Below are 16,899 nucleotides of genomic sequence, written 5' to 3' on the forward strand. Positions count from 1 at the left end.
TTTAATTGTTTTGTAATCAGCAGATAATTTTTAATATTCAGGCCTGTATAGGTCTTATTTCTTTTTTTGTGTTGTGTTGTAATTCACTAAAATGGAATAGGGCTGGGAGAAGAGAGTAGCTGGGGGTGAGGTTGGGAGGACAAAATAGGACGCTGGAGACTAGATGTCTGGCCTGGTCCTACCACTATCTGTGAGTGGACCTCTCTGGGCCTCTTTTCATATCTGCTAAATGAAGATGTCAGCCCAGCTTATTTCAAAGTGCTTTGCATTTCTTATTGTATGTATTTCTTATTCTGTGTAATTTTTCTTTTTTGTTTTTTTAAAATGTTTATTTCTTTTTGAGAGAGAAAGAGAGAGAGGAGGGGCAGAGAAAGAGAGACACAGCATTCAAAGCAGGCTCCAGGCTCTGAGCTGTCAGCACAGAGCCCGACATCATGACCTGAGTTGAAGTCGGACACTTAACTGACTCAGCCACCCAGGCGCCCCTGTAATTTTTCTAAAATTCTCTACCTTAGGTTTCTCAGGGTTAGCAGTGGCGTTTACCCCATCTTTGGATGAATGTAAATTCAATTTGCCCATGGCTCATCACGTTTTTGCATGAATAAGGAAGCTAGCAGAGAACGGCACTGTAGCCTGAACACAAGATGTTGTCAGGAGTCCAGTGGAAAAATCCCATTAAGTCAGAAAGGATAACGCCCTTCCTGGACACTGGAGGTAATGAAAACAAAACCCTCAAGGTTACATAATCAATTTTTCAATTAATAAGCTTTCTCCTCCCTTTAATAGTGTATACATTAATTGCAGCTGAAAATGGGTAAAGGCAGGAACATAAAGGGAAGTAGACTGGAACGAACAATGCAAAAGAGCAGAAATTACATGTACCTGACATCTGCACAACACACAAGGGAAGCCTGTGACCTGGGATCAAAGGGGACTGGATCTCTAAAATGGTGGGCATTATACCTGGATAGCTAGTGTGGAGATGGCTGCACAACAAGACAATGAGGCGGGCTCACTTAGGAATGTGTTCCCTGGGACATGGTAGAGGGATGTGTGGTTTGAAAAAAAAATCTACGGATTAACACATTTGATAGGTAATGCACGTGGTACAAATTTCAAAGAGGACAAGACGCTCTCATTCAGGGGTGTGATACAATTTTATTGCCTATAAGCTGTTAGGTACCAATATGGGTTTCTTTAGATTAGAGATATGGACCAAAACTATGAGTGAATCTGGCTTTTAAATATGCTTACATATTTAATAATTATATATTTTATATTTCTATATTATCTTATGTTGATATATTTGATATATAATATATATGTATATATGTACTTGTATATGTATTTTATATATAATATATATGTATATATACTTACCATGGATGGATGAGGATGGGGAGCTACTTTCAAATCCATTGCTCTCCAATTTCAAGAGAAAAAATATTTTAAGAAGAAAACCTATTGTCTATTCTACTTTGATAAGTGAGTGAGTGCTACAATTCCAAGATTAGAAATCTAGGTGATAAAATAGTTCTCAATATTTAGTCTCGAGGCTTTCCAACTAAATTGGCTTTAATCTTTATACGGAATGTTCCCTAAAGGCCAAAATCCTGGTCAAACAATGGCAAGTGCAGTGCAGCTGATGGCCTCCCTAGGTACCTTCACTTGGCATCTTGGGTCCTGTAAAATCACACATAATAGCTTTTTTCACATTTTAGTTTATCAGGAGGACTTAAATACGGAGGAATACATAGAAGTGTAAATGATTTATGAGAAAACTCTGACCAACACACCAAACAATATATTTAGGCACCAGGTTTAAAGAAAAGGAAACAACGATTTCAGAGCCCAAATCTGGCAGTCATATCAGGATGGAGAGATGTGCAGGTCACAAGGAAAGCTTTGCTCACTCTGTGCCCTTGCAGGGGTATACATTCACTTATGAATACATCTACAGGATAAATCTACTGAAATATCTTCAGAAAAGTGGCTGTCAAGAGCCAGTCTCATTACTTTTTCTGATACGAATATTTTATTTTATAGCTGATCTTAATAGAAAGATACTCTGAGCAGTTACAGATGAAATACACCTTTCAGAAAAACCACAAATTTCAGGTTATAGCTCAGCAGAATTGAGCATACTTTTCAGCCATGAGATAGTAAACATTTCTTTTACAAATGTGACTTTAAAGGCTTTGACTAAAAATCTTGCCAAAGCTTTAGACAAGAGTTCTGTTTGGTAGAGAAAATTATAAGAGAAACCGGGAGACTGGCCGCACCTGCGCAAGTGTGCTTTTTGTTCCCCTGTGACCCAACCTTGGCAAAACTGTTTGTTATTCACCTCATCACAAACAGCTCTGTCACAGCAGGTGTTGGGTTTGGAGGGGACACGGTGTCCAGGAAACCTGCAATCAGAGCAAACTCCCAGGAGACCCATTCCCTTTCAATTGACTTGGAGTTGTCTGGCACTGCCTACCACAGCCCCTGAGCTGTCTGCCCAGGAAAGGGTGTCATGTGAGTCACAGCAGAAACACTTCCCCAAAACCACTCTCCCTGGAGGTGGAGGAGCCACACATCGAATGACAGAAAGGAAAGCTGCCCAAGCCTTTCTAACTATGAAAGAAAACACCATTTCTTTAGAGTTGCTTCACAATTCCACTTCCCTATAGAACCGGATTTAAAAGCTTCTTGTACAACTCAGTCTCTTTGCATAACGTCCAGCTTTTCAAATATGTCCTTCTGACTTTTAGTTCTTCAAAATGGTGGCTCAGTCTATTTCAGAACTCAGAGTGCCTTCAAAGTGGGAGAAGAGGAGTCAGCAGGCTCAGACTTTCAAGGCTTCCTTCTATATCCTCACAGGTGTCTGCTGTGAAGTGGCTGGCCTAGACTTCTCCACAGATTAATGGCTGCTGGCCATCCAGGGTGATTGATCGGTAACCACCTCTTGAGTCCATGGCCCAAGCCAATTGGCCTGAGGGAGCCTTTTTGTCTTGTTCTTAGGCTTCCACCAGCCCCCTCAATACCACCACTTTTTATCACTGGGGCACACAGGACATTTCCTTTTCCCTCTCAGATGTACATGATATGGGAACTTTCCAGATTTGGGCCCAGAGAGTAGAAGTGACAGAAATACATACAAATATCACCTCCTGCTCTCTTCTCTCTCCCTTCTTTTCCCCACAGTTCTCAGGGTTGAAAGGGACACTCCCCTCTTCCTCTGGGGCACACCCTGAGTCCTGTCATTGCTGGGTGTAGGGTAAGACTCCAGCCCCTTAGGCTATCTGTGTTCAAAGAAGGTAAAGGAATTTGGAGAAATCCCTTCCTCTTCAAATCCCTGTTTTTCAAGATTTCTGCCCTGCTAATGAGGACCTTCTCCCTCAGGGAGCCCTGTCCTTTTTCTTTCCTGGAGCTGTGATTCAGGAAGGGTGGGGAGGGAAGGAGGATGCTTAAGGAGAAAAGAAAATATATCAGCTTATTATGTGCAAAGTAGTTTCATTCCTACACAAGACAGAGTGAATTCTAATCACAGCAGGGTAAATGTGGAAATCTCTTGAACTACGGGTACATTGTGTAGCAACCATGCAGGCTTTATGCCCTCGTGGATGCCCTCGTGGATCAGCTCTGGGGAATCACTCTGTAAGGTGTATCAGAACTACTGTTAATGTATTAAATAGCAAGAGAAAACAACCCAAACTTTTAAACAGCGTCTAGGGAAACCCTTTATTGTTCTTGAGAGTTCTGTCTTGGGAAACCCTTTATTGTTCTTGAGAGTTCTGTCTAGGGAAACCCTTTATTGTTCTTGAGAGTTCTGTCTAGGGAAACCCTTTATTGTTCTTCATAGTTCTTGAGAGTTTATGCTGCACACTCATTAAGATATTGTTCTTTCACTGAATACTGATTCATCAGAGAAAAACACAACCCTGCCAACAGTTAAATAGGTTGGCAAACAGGTTGGTAAATAGGTGAGGTCCCTTTTTCTCTATTCTTGCCTGGCAATCATTTTATTTAGTAGTCTCATTATAAACTAGACTAGACCAAAAGTTAGAAGTACTGATTCATCTCTTCTCAAATGGATTTTCCCTTATTCCCTACATCCCCCATGACTATTCCAGATTTCTGCTTCCCTTCAAGTCTGGACTTCTGGAAGAGTATTAGCTAAATAGTTGTCCATTCCTTGCCTCCTGTTTATCCCACTCTTATCCAGCCCCCACTCCCACCTTTCCACTGACTCATCACTAATACCAAAGGCACCAGTGGCCTCCTGGTTATTAATGTCAAAGGTGCCAAGGGGCGCCTGGGTGGCGCAGTCGGTTAAGCGTCCGACTTCAGCCAGGTCACGATCTCGCGGTCCGTGAGTTCGAGCCCCGCGTCAGGCTCTGGGCTGATGGCTCGGAGCCTGGAGCCTGTTTCCGATTCTGTGTCTCCCTCTCTCTCTGCCCCTCCCCCGTTCATGCTCTGTCTCTCTCTGTCCCAAAAATAAATAAAAACGTTGAAAAAAAAAATTAAAAAAAAAAAAAAAAAAGGTGCCTTGCTGTACCATTCAGTCACTTTAGACACTATGCATCATTCCCTATATATTGATGCTGTTTTTTCCTCTTGGTTTCTCTGACAGTCTTGGTTTTCCTCCCATCTCACAGTTGTATCTTTTCTGTCTCTTTCAGGCTCTATCTCCTTTACCAGACCTCTTAAAACTACGAGTTATCTGGAACTAAGTCTTGGGATCCCTTCTCTTTCCCCTCTCTATGCCAAGGATTTTGTCTATTCTATGCTCAAATTTGTTCTAGATTCAGGATTCTCAGATTTTTGTGGATGTAAGTTAACCCGGAGAAAGGGGGAAAACTTCAAATCACTTAATCTTTTCGGCTTGAATTTTTTCTTTTATAATTACCCTCATAAGAGTCTCCTACAGTGCTACAGCAATAAGAGATCGTAAATAAACAGGATTTTCATCAGAAAGCAAGATGCATTGTGGTGGCAATTTGAAGTGTAGACCTGGGGCAGGAAATCAAGTCCCTTATTTGCTCTGTAAACTTAGGTACTTTCACTTACTGGGCTTCAGCTTTTGGAGACCACAGGCATGACTTAATTGGAATTTTAATCAAAGGTTGAACATGAATTCTGCCAAATGGCATTTCATTTTCAAAATCTGAGTCTCTCTTTACTTGTTTGAAAGTGGTATAAAAGGGTAACAGCAGAGAGAAATGTTTCAAACAGAATATAAAGCTTAATCTGAAAACTGCTATTTACCCCAGCAGTTTTCTATTCTATTTCATTTACTGTCACTTAAAACTTTCAGTGGGAACAAAAATGTCCTCTTTAAAATGAATGAGGCAAGAATAAGCTTAGTATTAGCTGCAGGGTAGTATTAGCAGTGGGAGGGATATTATGTTATAGCTGAAGCAATTTTCAGGTAGAAGACATTGCTGGGTGGGTTAGAAATATGTTAGCAATGCTAAGTGTATATTTCAGGGGATTTTTCTGTTGCCCCAGAATGTTTTATATGGAGGTTCTGAGAGTCTATAGGTCAGCAAGGCAGGACTGCCCCTTTATGGTGAAGGAAACAAAGAAATACAGGCTTGAAAAGGCAATAAATTAGATCTCAGCAGAAAGCTTTGTTTTGTTTATAAAGGATGGGTAAGATTGTTTGTAGCTGTGGTAAGCTGCAGTAGGAAGGCTGCATAAATCCTGGGAAAACCATATGCCATAAAAGTAAGGTTTGTGCCAGTGGTGTGCTACTAAATGTTTAGTACATGGCTCTCCTAGAAAAAGGAAGAGCCTTGTTTGTAGTGTTTCCTGATTTCCGTGGTGTAAATATTCCCATTATGATCAAGTCCAAGCTCTGGAAGCGAAGATCTTGAGCGCTGACTTAGTGGAAGGTACTCCGTATCACTCCATCTTATAAGTGACCACACAGATACGACAGATGGAAAATACCTTGAGGGCACAGACAATCGTGAAATGTCTTAGCCAGCATGAGCTGAGTTTGGGGTGTTTGTTACCTTTGTTTTTAATACAATTTGTTTAATTGTAAGTTTATGTAACTTACATTTTTATAATGGCCGCATTTAACAACTAGTTCACAGAATCCCTGAAAAATTTAAAAATTAGTTCTTGTGAGTGAGTCTGTCCAACTGCAAGTTACCATTGGTTTGTCTTCAGAGAAATAAGGAATATTAATATTAATATTTGCTGGAGCAACATTTAATTACGTTTGAGTTCTGAGAGGTGCTCAGTTTGCTTTAAGTGTTTTTGTATGTATTAATTTTCTAGAACTCTCTGTATCTGTCAATAGGTAAATCAAAAGCAATGATTACAATCATAATATGCTAGGGGATTCTGGGTGGCTCAGTCGGTTAAGTGTCCGACTTTGGCTCAGGCCATGATCTCACTGTTCCTGGGTTCAAGCCCTGTGTCGGGCTCTGTGCTGACAGCTCAGAGGCTGGAGCCTGCTTGGGATTCCGTGTCTCCCTCTCTCTCTGCCTCTCCCACACTCGCGCTCTGTCTCTGTCTCTGTCTCTCAATAATAAATAAACATTAAAAAAAATCATCATATGCTCGATCAATAGATGATAATTTTCTGCAAATTTGTGTGAGCTGAGTGTGAGGTATGTATCATCTCTTTTGAGAAAAAAAAAAAAAAAGGACCCAAAGAAAAAGATATTTGTTTATTGAATGACATGTTTTATGGACAGAATTGTATCTCTTCAAAACTCATACACTGAAGCCCTAATATATGTGACTTATTTGGAGTTGGGGCCCTGAAGGATGTAATTAAAGTTCAGTGAGGTCATAATAGTAGGACTCTAATCTGACAGAACTGCCCTCCTTATAAGAAGAGGCAAAGGGGCGCCTGGTTGGTTCAGTTGGTGGCTCCGTCTTAATTTAAGCTCAGGCCATGATCTCAATGGTTCATGAGATCAAGCTCCATGTCAGGCTCTGCACTGAGAGCACGGAGCCTGCTTGGGATTCTCTCTCTCCCTCTTCTCTGCCATCCCCCCTTTCACTCTCTCTTTCTCAAAATAAATAAATAAACATTAAAAAAGAAGAAGAAGAAGAAGAAGAGAAAGAGACACAAGAGCTCTCTCTGTGCACAAGGGCAGGTCAAAGACCATATGAGATTACAGCAAGAAGGCACCATCTGCACGCCCAAAAGAGACACCTCACAGAAACCAGCCCTACTGATACCTTGATCTTGGATCTCAGACTGCACAAGTGTGAGAAGATGAGTTTCTTTTGTTTAGGCCATCCTGTCTGAGATACTTTGTTATAGCTGCCTGGGCTGACTAACATAGCATGCAAATAATGCAATTCTTTGCAGTTCCATAGCAGGAACATGATGCCCATACCTCAGGCTCTGGCACAATGTCATAAGGAATTCCTTCCTGTCTGCTCTTCTGCTGTATAAACTTCTACTTAACCCTACAGGTCAAGGGTTACCACCTCTGGGGAGCCCCTCCCTGGTTTCCCCCAGTATGTGTCAGACTGTAAACAGCTCTATTACAATGATGATGACTATACTGTTTTAGTCCTAACACAAATCCTTTGAATCCTTTAAAGAAAGGTAGATTACATATTAGAAATTAAGATCCAGCATGCCACCTACCTGTGCTGCCCATGTTAGCCACTAGCCACCTGTGGCTATTTACACTTAAATTTAAATAAAACTTAAATATAATTAAAAATTCAATTCCTCAGGTGGACTAGCCACACTCCAAATACTTAATAACTGCCTGTGGCTAGGGGCTACTGCATTGGGCTCTCAGACATGGAACATCCCATCACTGTAGAAAGTTCTATAGCACTGAGCTGTACTGGACTATAAGCAATTTGAGGTGGGGGCAAGCTTTGCATCTCTTTGTATTGTCTTATTGTCCCAGCATCTAGCCTAGTGCCTGCTAGACAATAGGCATCCAATAAGTATTATCTGAATTATTAAAAGAAAAAATTGACACTATTTACCTACTTGCAGCTCTTTAAAGCTATTTATGGTTCCTAGAGATCACAGAAATAAACACACATACATAAATTTGTTTTTATGATTGGCAAGTAAAATGCTAAAAATGAGCAATTATCATTTTTCCTGGGGTGAGAACACGAATGTGCATTAAGATGTAATTATAGAATTCATTTCAGGTGTTAATATAGCAATCTATAGTTGTTAATTCCTAAGGACAATATCGATTCTAATTTAATTTTTTTTAGGTCATCTCTGCTTCATTGCTCTATAAGTGACCCTATGGACTCATTAAATCTTTCAGCATATTTATGCAACTCTATTTAATGAGCCCTCCAACACCTTGAATTCTCTGGATCTCATACCTATTATTTCAGTGGTAAACTTCTGATTTTAATTAATCGTATTCTTCCTGAGCTCAGAGGAGGTCAGAAAAAGGTCACCCAGTCATACACAACTCTGCTGGCAGACAACCCCTTTGTTGCCATATTTAAAGATCTTCAAAGAGACACACAATAGCCCTTGGGAATCTAGGTATTCAGATGTTCCTATACTAGAAACTTTTCTTTGTTTCTTTAGATATTGTTTTAATGTTTATTTTTGAAGGAGAGACAGACAGAGCGTGAGTGGGGGAGGCACAGAGAGAGAGGGAGACACAGAATCCGAAGCAGGCTCCAGCCTCTGAGCTGTCAGCACAGAGCCCGACACAGGGCTTGAACCCAGGAACAGTGAGATCATGGCCTGAGCCGAAGTCAGATGCTTAACTGACTGAGCCACCCAGGTGCCCCAATTTTTCTTTGTTTCTTGCTTAAATGTTTCTTAAGTTAGCCCAAAGCAGTTTCCCTCACTCTCTCTGGAACAAAAGGAGAAACTCTGTCCTGTGATATGAACGAGACTTAAATGCCATTTAAATAAAGATGCTTGTCTTCCAAGATGTTTTCCTGTAGATTTCCTTATAACTTCAGGGATAAATAGTAGGGCTGAGTAAATATTATTTGAATGAATAAATGAAAGCCATAAAACAACCCCTTAACCCTGGTGCAAAGCCCAATGTGTACCCTAACTTCTATCTCATAGAATTCAGGGCACACTTTCCAAGTGGGAGAAAGAGTGTGTTCTAGAGGGGAGTGTGCAGAGAGAAGAGGGAAACAAGGAGATCTCCAGGGAAGCAAAGCAATTTAGTCTGTGGTTTGAAGTCAGCACCAACATGTGCAAGCTGGATGGGATGGAGTAGAGGCGAAGGAGGGGGAGGAAGAAAGTCAGGGTTGGGAGGGGGTGAGGGTGTCTGTCCTCAATCTTCATGTTTTATAGAAGGGAGCAGTGAGCCTTAGCAGCCGTGGACAAAGAAGGTTGTGTCAGAATCCTTTAACCCTTTTGTGCGGATCACATGGGTCAGTCTCCCCTCTGCTCGGTTACTTGCCCACAGGATGTTTTGAGCACAGAAAACAGCTGCCTGCCTCTCACCCATGAGATCTGCTGCTGATGGTGGCCTCCTGGAGGTGAGTCCTGTGTTCACAGGGCTGGAATTTTTCTAACATCTAGTCCTGGGAGATGTTCTTCTCTAAGGCATTAGTTTAAAAACAAATGATTTTGAGAAACTTGAACATCCTGCCTATGAGATTTAATTCCTCTTGCTGTTGTGATCGGTTTGGGAACTAAATCCCTGGCCAGATTTCGTTGTGATCTTATGAAGGCTACAGTATATACCACCAGGAAGGAAACAGCATCTGGTGTATGTGACTGATGTCTATCCCTTGTAGCCACTCAGAGACATCTGCTTCCTTCGACAGTGAGCCCGCTAGGTAGTCTCCCCATTTTACAGATGTGTGTACTGGGGCACAGATGGTGAACCCTTATTGCTTGCTCGTCTGTGAAATATGAGAAAGAGGTATCACAGCCCTGACATCTAGATCATAAAATCATGGCTTCAGATATTTACTGAGAAAGCTGGAGGGCACAACACATGCATGGAGTCTCCAAGGTTGGACACTTTTTTTAATGACCTCAGGAAAGTTTAGCAACCTTTTTGAAAATTATTTTCCTCAACTGTGCAAAGGCAAGAATAGGAAGATAACACATGTGATGTGCTTTGAAGGGGCTTGGCAACATAGTAAGTGCTCAATAAATGCTAGTTTGTTATTACTTAAGTGTCAGGGGAAAAAACCTTTCTAAAGCACTTCTATGGTCTTAAATTGCTCTTTATTATTTAAAAGCATGTAGGAACTGTGTTTTGGCTCTTTCATGCTCCCTGTTGAAATTGGCACAGCCCAGAATAAGGAAGGCAGGCACTTAGTAAATACTTGGCATAGACTGATAATTTTCCAGTGCTGTATCATTGGCATTTTTAGGCATTGGTCACTATACACACACACATATATATATATATATATATATATATATATACACACACATATATATATACACATATATACATATATATACACATATATATATACACACACATACATATATATACATATATAACACACACATATATATGTATATATATACACATATATGTATGTATATATAAACATATATTTTATATATATATATTTATACATGGGTCATTATGTAAAAGTTCATATGTACACAAAATGAGCAAGCATTCTTTTTGTTTCTTTGTAATCATGCCATACAGTGATTTGTATTTACTAAATAGAAATTACTAGGGTTAAAAGTATGACCTTTACAGCTCTATTTATAAATTTCTAGCAGATAATAAGAAATATACTTTTCATCAATGAAGGCTTGCATTCACAAATTTAAAAATATGAAATTTTGGGCACCTGTGTGGCTGAGTCAGTTAAGCGTCGGCTTCGGCTCAGGTCATGAGCTCTCAGTTTGTGAGTTGGAGCCCCACGTTGGGCTCCATGCTGACAAGGAGCCTGCTTGGGATTCTCTCACTCTCCTTCTGTCTCTGTCCCTCTCCCCATCTCTCAAAAATAAATAAATAAACTTAAAAAAATACATAAAAATGTGAAATTTCAAGTATTTATGTCATGAGTATTCTTGGGATCAATCTTAGAATTAAAAAAACACTCTTCTAGTAAATGCACGATGGCTTTATGTACTTTTTATTCATTCATTTTATGTTTAGCTGTAGTCTATCAATGGAAATGTTTGGGGTGAGCAAGAAACATTTGGGGGAAACATTAAATGCAGCACAAAAACGTACCTTTCATATACTGGTATAAAAGGACTTTTTGTTCTTTTTCAGATACAAAACAGTTTAATTTTTTTGTTCTGTTTTAGCAATGAGACCTATTTTCCATGGAATGTGTGAAATTGGTTTATTTTTATATTGCCTTTTATATGTGAAAAGCTAAAGTGACCAAACTAACTATGTGATTAAAGACGTTTTTAGTGTCCAGATATGGTGGGAATATCTGGTGGGAAACAACCATTTTTGCTCAGCAGGAGGCTCAGTTGACCTTCTACAGGAAAAACAAGTGGTAGACCAGATACCACAAGCCTGACAGAACATGGCAACCAAAACGTAACACTCAGGTCTCTATTGCATTTGTTTTGGAAAACAAATGTGTTCTGAGCTTCACGGTCATTTACCTCCCTGGAGATAATTCAATAGTCTATCTGTGGTATTAAATGTTTCACCGTAACTTTCAAAAACACCAGGACAGTAAAAAGTGCATTAAAAAAAAATCCGGGGTGCCCAGGTGGCTCCGTCGGTCGAGTGGCCGACTTCAGCTCAGGTCATGATCTCGAGGTTCATGAGTTTGGGCCCAGCATCGGGCTCTGTGCTGACAGCTCAGAGCCTGCTCTGGATTCTGTGTCTCCCTCTCTTTCTGCCCTTCCCCTGCTTCTGCTCTCTCTCACTCTTGAAAATAAATAATAAAACATTTAAAAAAATAATTAAAAAATGAAATAAAAAAAATCCAATAATGTTTATAATTGATGACTTGAAAGATACCCTGAACATTTATAGTCAAATGAAGAAGATATTGCCAAGGTCTCCCTGATGCCTTTCTGGAAAAATCACTGTCACTCGCCCCCTGCCTCTCCACCCCACCTTTCCATGTGAGCTTTATTTATCACAAGGTCACCACAGGAACAAGATTGTCACCCCTGGGAGGACATGGAGGGAATTCACAGCCAGGTTATGGCTTTGCTCTCAAATGGCATTCTCTCCTTTTTTCTAGTGTCACAGTCCATAGTAAAAAATAAAACTGTATTCAAGGGTCAGGGTCGTGATTAGGTCAAAAACTTAAAATACAACAAACAAACAAACAAACAAACAAAAAACTCCATGAAAGCAGCTTGAAGGTTTTTCCTTCCAGGTGTTACAGCCAGAAGGTAGGAATGTACTAGATCCCTGCTTGTCAAATGCAGTCTGTGGAAATGTGGCAGCAAGGGCATCCCCTGGAAGCTGGTTAGAAATGCAGACCTCAGGTCCCACCCAGACCTCCTGAATCAGAATCTACGTTTTCATAAAATCTCCAGATAATTGATACGCTCATTCCAGTTGAAAAATGCTGAGCTAGAACATCACTGCTTGTAGTGATTGATGTAGAGGAAGAGAAAGGAATCATAGCTTTTTTTTTTTTTTTTTTTTTTTTTTTTTTTGCAGTAGAGTTGTTTTCACTGATTCTTTGACACGTTTCTAAACTGTACTGTTTCACAGATCAACAAGTGTTTGAGGACGAAAAACATCATAAGCCTCACTGTAGAACTTTACTTTCAATCCATCAGAATAGATGTATTTTGCTTTCTTTATAATCACAATCACACCTCTTTTTTTTTTGAAATGCATTCGCATTAGAATGGCTTAGGGCAGTTCTCTTATTAGCTAAAGGAATACAGTAGATTTCATGATGCATTTAGTCTACCAAGTTAAAGTCCTCTCTAACATCTGAGCTGCATTTTGCTTCAACCAGCAGCCCCTGGCTCAAGCATCCCTATTAGTGAGGTATTTTTCAAGAGCTCTTGATTCTAGAGAATCAGGAAATCCTGAGCTATCGCCTTAATTCAAAACATCATGTGGGAATACAATGACTTTTGCTGAATTTTTAAAAGGAGGGGTATAGTAAACTGAGTGGAGTGGGTCAGGAAGACTCCCTGAGAATTAATTCAATCCCACTGGATTTTAAGATAATAAAACTGTGGGCAACCAGTGCTGCAAGAAGTAGGAACTTAAAAATGTCTCAAAAGCAGAAATAACAGTGTGAGTGTAAGAGAAAGATTGAGTTCAAAAAGGAGGTCAATTTTGCAAATAGAGAAACAAAATGAATAAAAGGGAAGAAGACAATACGGAAGAATGGAATTTATGTCAAGAAGAGAGAGAAGAATGGTGAAAAAATAAATACCAGAGAAAGACAGGTAAAGATGAGGGCACATCATGGATGTGGCTGGAAACTATAGCAGGAAAAGGATGGGTATGTAGAGAAAGGGGGTTAGTGGAAAACAAAGGAGCAAGTCCATGATGCCTGTAAACCTGATGGCCACATGCCACCCCTCTCTCAAAAGCGACCCCTCCCATCCAGTCCTACCTGGCCGGAAGGATGGTAGTCACCACTTGAGAGCTTGAGGGTTGGGGGGAGTAAAGTTGGGGGAAACAGAGGGATCCTCATGGCAAGTTTCCGACAAGAATGAGGAGGAACCGTCCCCCTGTGTGGAAAAAAAGGGAGGCTGTCATTTTTGTGGCATTGAAATTGATTTCTAATAATCTGTTGTTTCAAATTATTTGTCTGGGAGCTCTCTTGGAGTGCCTTCTAGAATGGAGATTTAAAATCTCCAACTCCTTTGTCTATTCCAACACTTCCGACCACAAATGCAATGGGACTGGCAACTGAATTATCTTTGGTTTCTTCCCATTCTTCGTGGGAATTAGATGCTAAGTATGATTGTAACTAGCAGTTTTGAGAAATTCTCTACAAAATCCCACTACTATCAAGACTTGAAAAAAGATTGTAATGAATCACTGACAGCAGTTGAACAGTGTGGCCCAGTGGGACTGGGCTTAATGGCTATGCTTTTCTCTCTCAAAGAGAGAGGATTGAGTTTTAAATGCATCGAGCTAGTTTTGCTAGCCCTCTACATAAGTCACATGCCAGGCATTGTTTCTGGGTGCCTAGACCTCAAGAGCATCAGTGAGCAAAACAGTCGAAACCCTTGCCCTCCATGTAAATCCACTGGGGAGGGAACACTGAATGACACACCTAAGAAAGAAGTAAATGACCTAATGAGGGAAGGTGATATATACCCTGAAAAACAGGAAGTAGAGCCGAATAAAAGGAAGAGGAGATGCCAGCAATGGGGGAGTGTGGAAAGTGTGGTCATGGAGGGCCTCTTTGAAAAGAAGTCTTTGAGCAAAGACTTGAGCAACAGGAGGGAGTCGCCCAAGCGGACCCTTGAGAGATGAGCATTCTGGGCAGAGGAAATACTCCATACAACAGTCCAAGGCGGCCCCTGTCTTTTTGGGGCCCAGCACGGAACCCAGGATGGCTGGAGTGGAGAGTAGGTCAATGAGAAAACAAAGAGGGGATGCCGCAAAGTGGAGTCAGATCATGTGGGACCTTATAGACTTTTATTCCTGACAGAGATGGGAGCCATGAAAGAGTCTTGAACTGAGGAGCGACCTGATTTACATTCTAAAAGATGACTCTGGCTGCCCTGTTGGGAATAGATATGTGGAAGTGGGAAGACCAGTGAAGAGGCTATTTAGAAATCCATTTGAGGACTGATAGTGGCTTTGGCTAGAGTGCTGCACTTGGTACCTTAACAATTATAAAGAAGTCTTAACTGTTTTATGATACTTTGCAAGTCTTGCGATAGTTTTGATTCCACCTAAAACAAAGTCCCAATAATAAATTTGAGAATTGCAACAGCTTATTATGTATTTCATATAACCTAAGAACTACTTAAAAACAAACAATATGTAAGTTTCAAAGGAAAAGAAATCCTTTTTAAAATAATTTTTTTAATGTTTATTTATTTTTGAGACAGAGAAAGAGAGAGTGAGAGTGGGAGGGGGGCAGAGAGAGAGGGAGACACATAATCTGAAGCAGGCTCCAGGCTCTGAGCTGTCAGCACAGAGCCCAACACGGAGCTCGAACCCGCAAACTGTAAGAACATATCCTGAGCTGGAGTTGGACGCTTAACCAACTGAGCCACCCAGGCACCCTGGAAAAAAAAATCCTTTTGAACCAAAGCTAGAAGATAAGATATTTCCTATTTACTTTGTCACCAAAAACATATAGGTGCTGCTGGCTACTGTCTTAGACAGGATTTCCCATATGCTAGCATAATTAGGGAGGGCAAAATCCATGTTGATGCCAAAATAGTTAAACATGTTAAGCTTCCCCCAATTGTATAGGGTTGTTTGGGTGTGAGTGTGTGTGTGTGTGTGTGTGTGTGTGTGTGTGTGTGTGATGATCATAAACGGTATGTCATGAAGAATCCATGCAAACTATCAGAATCATCATGCCCTGTTTATTATCCATCACAAACATCAGCAAAAGTTAAAGCTACCTCTACTGATAAAACTCTTTGAAATGTGGAATTCTTTGAAATATGAAAATATTACTTGTCTTGGTTTCAGCCACAAATTCAAAGGTCTCCTTGTCAAATTCAAAGATTATCCTCAGCAAATGATTATAATAAATGCAGAAGACTTGTATCAATTGATTTTTATTGACAGAAAATGCATAAGCAGGACTCCACATGGTAGATTTGTTACATTAATTTGGCCTTTGGGCAGAATACGTGCACAATAGAGAATGCGACTCTTGCTCTTAGAAACGGCTTTCCTAGTGTGGACTGAAATTTTCTTCAGCATTGTTCAGTTCAGTGGTCATGGATTTTTTCCTTCCGCAATAGCTTTTCATCTGGTCTCTGCATGCTGCTTCAACAAATGTTTCAAAGCACCAAGACATTTCCCATTTGGATATTCTATACGTAAATATTTCTCTGGGTTTTCCTTTGCCATCTTTCCCCTGAAAATGTTGAGGGCCATGGCAAAATCAGGTAGTAGTTTCCCGAGGTCAATGAAATCTTTAAATTCTTTGTTTTAAAAAGTATTTAGGACGTGTTATGTTCAACTATTTTTATTATTCTAGTTATACCAAAGCAGGGCTTTAAAAACAAACTAGAGGGGCTCCTGGGTGGCTCAGTCAGTTATGCATCCAACTTCAGCTCAGGTCATGATCTCATGGTTCATGAGTTTGAGCCCCGCGTCAGGCTCTGTGCTTCCAGCTCGAAGTCTGGAGCCTGCTTCAGATTCTGTGTCTCCCTCTTTCTGCCTCTCCCCTGTTCATGCTCTCTCTGTCTCTCTCAAAGAATAAATAAACATTAAAAAAATAATAAAATAAAATAAAAACAAACTAGGGATACATTTGGAATAAAACATCTAATTAGTATTGGCAAAATTCACATAAATGGTGTTACAAGGGCAGGCACACAGAGTAGAAGTCAATTCAGAAGTTTTCGTGGGCCATCTATGGTTGTATGGACTCTGTTGCTTAGGGAGGTGGGCAGATGAAAGTCAGTGGGATTAAAGTCCATCTCATCCTATTCCTAATGTTAAACCTCAGTTCTTTCTGGGAAGAGTCCAAACCCCATCAACATATACACTCTCTGCTCTAGCAGGTCATGAGTATTTGCTTTGGATCTCCTCCCCTCTAAACTATACACCCATCATGGCACTCCCACATTTCCTAATCTTTAGGAAAGAAAGTAAAGACAAATGAAGGGGAAAGTAAGTTAATAGGGTAAAGAAAAGGGGGAGGAATCAATGGCAACCATGTGAACCTCCATTCCGATTTTGTTTAAATCTCAAACGCAGTTGCTTTACAGGGGTTAATAGATAGAAGAAATCCATGAGGGGAATGCCATGTGGGCCTAAGGGGAGCCTCTTCTCAGACCTAGGGATTTGTCTACAGGTTGGCTGTCTGTAATCATATAATCTAATTTTTAAAGAGAAATTG

General features: G+C 40.4%; 1 protein-coding gene across 3 annotated transcripts in view; it reads right to left on the reverse strand.

Annotated features, from left to right (window-relative positions):
* PLCB1 (phospholipase C beta 1) overlaps positions 1-16,899 on the reverse strand; it is a 704,439-nt gene that overhangs the window by 60,639 nt on the left and 626,901 nt on the right. For 2 of the 3 annotated variants that reach the window (XM_086701716.1, XM_086701717.1), the window contains exon 32: positions 13,465-13,582. The exons of the other annotated variant lie outside the window; for it this stretch is intronic. In XM_086701716.1, the coding sequence (XP_086557842.1) occupies positions 13,484-13,582 (99 nt within the window). In that variant the 3' untranslated portion in view covers positions 13,465-13,483. The remainder of the gene's footprint in view (positions 1-13,464; positions 13,583-16,899) is intronic. 3 annotated transcript variants of the gene reach the window in all.

This window comes from Puma concolor, chromosome A3, assembly GCF_028749965.1.
Source record: "Puma concolor isolate L17-30 chromosome A3, mPumCon1.1.hap2, whole genome shotgun sequence".
NCBI classification, from domain to species: domain Eukaryota; kingdom Metazoa; phylum Chordata; class Mammalia; order Carnivora; family Felidae; genus Puma; species Puma concolor.